Source organism: Aplysia californica, unplaced genomic scaffold (assembly GCF_000002075.1).
Source record: "Aplysia californica isolate F4 #8 unplaced genomic scaffold, AplCal3.0 scaffold00276, whole genome shotgun sequence".
NCBI classification, from domain to species: Eukaryota; Metazoa; Mollusca; class Gastropoda; order Aplysiida; family Aplysiidae; genus Aplysia; species Aplysia californica.
In genome coordinates, this window is record NW_004797546.1 from 384,883 (window position 1) to 389,488 (window position 4,606).

Consider the following 4,606-nt stretch of genomic DNA (forward strand, 5'->3'; position numbering starts at 1 on the left):
TTAAAAACACATTTCTGTTTGGATTTTACTGAAAAATGTTGATTTAATGAATAAAAATGAAAATTTGCAGTTTCTACGCACTGTCAAGCTTTGAAAGTTGCCAAACTTTAGCGGCCATTTTCTCGCTAATTTATAGCTCTGATTCCAGCCAACCCACCATCAAATGCAAATGTCTCGACTCCTATTCATGAAAGATGGATAATTTTTTTCACCGAAAGCAAGACAATTGAACAAGATTTAAAGTGATACCAATAACTCAACATGTCCAAAGTTTGATAAGCGCCTGATTCCTCCACGTCGTAACACTCATTTCTTATATCATTTCAATTCTCTCTCTCTCTCCCCCCCCCCCCCTGTGCCCACAGTCCATGAGCTGTGTGTCTGCCACATTGTCAAAGCACAGAGTGCAGGCATCATCACTGACGACAAAGTTGTTCATCATCGCCATCTTCTCATGTCTAGGGTAGCAGGGGGTAGAAATAGAAAAAAAAAAAAAGTAAATGATATCAGTTCTCCGTAAAGATCATCTTTTGGCATGTGGCCAGTTCCCATGCCTTGGATGAGTCCCACCTCAGAATATAATAATATTGTATGACCCAGGTGGTCAGAAAAAGAGAACACCAGAACATTGGACATTGACTTTCTAGGATATGTCATGAATACAAGGTATATAATACACTTAAGATAAAAGATGTGAGTAGTCTGGTAAGTCTTGTTAAAAACAACGACCCCACCCCCCCCTATTTTTTTTTACAACAACTTATTTTCCTCAACATTCTTTTTACTGTTGTTGTTGCTGTTATCCATCCAGCAACAGCTGGGCCTTCGCCCTTCTGTCCAACGTCATGTAGTGATAAGAGCAGGATTGGCAGCAGTTGCTATAATGTTCCAGAGAGTGTGTTGTCTCGGACGAAGAAGTGTAGCTCTGATGCCATTTAGGGCTGTGCAGTTTCCCCCCACTGACACAAACTGAAACCCACTTTCTCCCACTCCCCTTTGACTCACCTGGGCAGAACAATCTTCTGCTCTGGCCTGAGGCTGCCGTACTCGTTAAACGTCTTGAAGGAGACGGGCGGGGGATACTGGAAAGGCTTGGCACCAAAGTTGAACTCACACTGCTGGAAAGACATGAAGCTAGCCGCAGCAAAGAAACCAGACCTGTCAGAGACAACAAGAGTAGATATTCCAGATGGGCACACAACACTCACTCCCATCAACACAATTTAGATCATTATCAAACTGCAAAATAAAAAAGTAACACAGAAGTAAAACCAATATGTAAGGCGTCATGGTGTAATCAGGCGCTCGACAAATTAATGAAGCCAAAGAATGTGTCATTTTTCTGTCCGTTGGGCAATTTAAAAAAAAAGTATTTTCTTTGGCTCAACACATTTTACGTCAATGTAAAAACACATTTCTATGAGGATTTAACTGAAAAACGTTGATTAAAGGCACAAAATAAGTAATTTGGTTGTTTTCACGGCTGACTCTCAAGCCTATCGGAGTAACCAAGCTTTGGCGGCCATTTTCTCGCTAATTTTACCTCTGAAATCAGGTGACCTCCAATTTCATCAATCACAAATATCTCAATTACTTTTCAAGATAAATGGATATTTTTTTTCCACCAAAAGCAAGGTAAATTAACAGGCTTTAAGATGATACAAAAAAAAGGTACAAAAAGTAACCAAGGTAGATACGAAAATGTAATACCTCCTGCACATCCCTATGTGAAAATGAAGCTTTTAAATGCTCAACATTTGACAAACTTTTCTCTGCCAAAATTAGTCTCAGTGGCCATAGCAGAAGCAACAAATCATCTGAATCCGTAATTTTACAATTTCTCTGTAAGAAATATTCTCCTCTGCAGATACATTGGTTATCATCAGACATTGATGGACGAACTGTTCATCATAACTAGTACCTTCTAGTCAAAGTTAAAAAGCTCAAGATTCCACAATATATTATTATACATACAGGTCATTTTGAAAACAGGGCGAGGAGGATAGGGTACAGAAAAAGAAAAAAAATGACAGAGACAAAAATACACCAATCTTACTAAAGTTAGATTGTAAAAAAAGAATCATAGACACAATAGTTTAATAGGGCACAGTATTCTTTTGGCTCTTCTTGAAAAGTAAACTGCTGCACAAGCACATCTAAGGTTAAATGTTCACATGTGACATTTCACTTTATATATGGCAGGGGTTGCATCCAGTGGTATGCTGGGAACCAGTTTATTTTTTCAAACCCACTCAGGGGTGGGGATCAGCAGCAGTGAGAGAACAAAAATCTAACAAAAATAAGCTTGAGGCATTTAGTATTGACGCTTTGCTGCCTATTGGGTGACTCATGTCGCCTGCATGTAATTGTTCTCTGGCCTTTGTCTCTACATGAAGGTTGTAGTACCTGAAACCTTATGTGTCCATTTGTAATGTAAAAGAAACTCTAATACTCCCTTATTCTTTCTTTGTTACTTGTCAAATATATAAAACGTAATAGAAACTTGAATACGTCCTTATTCTTTCTTTGTTACTTGTCAATTATGTAATGTAACATAAATTTGAAACTCTTCAATTCTTTCTTTGTTTCTTGTCAAATATGTAATGTAACAAAAACTTGAATACTCCCTTATTCTTTCTTTATTACTTCATCAAATATGTAGTAATGTAACAAAAATTTACCTCCCCCCCCCACCTTAATTTTTTATTTGTTACTTGTCAGTATGTAATATAACAGAAATTTGAACCCTTGTAAATTTGTTTCCAAGTGATTCAGTTTCTCACAACTCTAGCGGTCCTGTCATCCGTCACAATGGCTGTGCTCATCCATTGGTGCTCCACTCTTTGCCACAACAGATCTCTGTTTGTCCCTGTCTCTGCTTAGATGAATTGCTAAAGAGCAGCTTTTTTCTTTTTTTCTCCCCCCCCCCAAAAAAAAACTCAACAAAAAACCCCAACCTTCCAGCCCCACGCGCGTATATTTTCAGCAACGCTTGTACCTCCTGCCGTCCCAAGAGCGTATATTCTCCAATTTATTTGGGGGGGGAACCAAATTTGCGCATTTTTCGAAATTAGGTAATCTAATTAAACTTTAATTTTCACATATTTGTTCGTTTACTTTTAAACATTGTTATATATGTTATCATCTAAACCCCATTATAAAGATACTGCAATCACTTTTTAGAATGCATACCTCTTTTTCTGAAATACTGCTGTATTGGCTGGGACTGAGGTCAGGGAATGCACAAAAATTGGCTGGGGCTGGAAGGGTTAAAGTAAGCATTTTTTTGTACGCCCAATCGACACAATTAAGATAATTTAGGAGGTGGGCTTCGACCTTATCAGTCCCGGTCAACCTGGGCTGAGAAGGGTACAACGTCTTAGCAGAAAAGACCGTAATACACTGTACTCAATAAAAATTCTCCCCACACAGAAAAATCAGAATTGGGTCTTTTGTGTGCCACGGTGAAGCACCTGACTTCTACATCACAGATGACGATTTACAGAAGTCTCTCATGTTTGTTTGTTTGTTTGAGTAAAGAAAAGAACATCGATACAATAATGGTCATTTAATGCTGAGAAAAAGTAAGACAGACAGACAGAGACAAAAGAGGGAACTCGGAAAGTAAAGAAATAGGACCCACAAGTGGCACCCTCCAACCAACCGAAGTCTCTTAAAGGAATATCGAGAAGGCAGCAAAGTGTGACAAGCCTCCCTGGTCTACGACAGGGGATGTGAGAAATGAGAGATAGTCTCACCTTGCATGTGTAAACAGCTGTTTGTAGCGGGGCAGGGGGTCTCCGTTCAGGGAAAATATCAAATACTGATTGTCCAGGTCAAGCAATAGGCCAAGGATGTCACCTGTGAAGAAGGGAGACAGAAACAAAGGCATAATGTTAACTATACATTTAGTGTATCAGGACTTTCATGGATTTGTGGATTTAAGGCACAAAGAAAGAAAGAAAGAACAACGTCACAGTCTTTCTTTGTAAGCATTTTACGGCACTTGCAACACAATTAGGTCACATAAGTGCCAGTGCTATGGTTTTCATCTCTGACTATTAAATCAGACCTTTTTTAAAGCAAGAGCTTTACAGAACTTGCAGCACAACTAGGTCATTAAGCACAATAGATTACAGGTGCTACAAGAAAGTAACATACATATAATATACAAAAGGAGGAGAGATAAGAACAACATATGCTTGACAGGAATGAAAGAGCAAACCACACCAGAGCACCCGCCAACCACCCACCGACCAAACCAGGACAACGGTGACAGTGAACAAGAAATAGAAGCCACAGACCACATCAAAGGGTTTATCAAAGTCGTAGAAAAGAATAAGGAGCAGACTACTCAAGGGCGCCCACACTGATCACTAGTCGCACAACAAACTCACATGCAGACACACAAACTCAAACATAGATACTCATAAACAAACACACACACATACACACACCCACAAACGCATGCGAATAAATACACAGAGACACATAAACAAAAAAAACCCACACACATCAACCCACCCACGCATGCCCGCACGGACAAAATGAGGGCGTATTCGTCAGTAAATTAGTCCCCCCTCCCACTCCCACCACCAGCACCCCC

At 39.5% G+C, this 4,606-nt stretch overlaps 1 protein-coding gene across 1 annotated transcript in view; it reads right to left on the reverse strand.

The window, feature by feature from the left end:
* The window catches only part of LOC101862807 (RING finger and SPRY domain-containing protein 1), an 85,040-nt gene that overhangs the window by 6,771 nt on the left and 73,663 nt on the right, over positions 1 to 4,606 (reverse strand). Inside the window, exons 13-15 of the mRNA XM_005101254.3 lie at positions 3,759 to 3,861; positions 1,006 to 1,158; positions 354 to 458 (exon numbers count right to left, since the gene is read on the reverse strand). Coding sequence (XP_005101311.1) covers positions 354 to 458; positions 1,006 to 1,158; positions 3,759 to 3,861 — 361 coding nt within the window. The remainder of the gene's footprint in view (positions 1 to 353; positions 459 to 1,005; positions 1,159 to 3,758; positions 3,862 to 4,606) is intronic.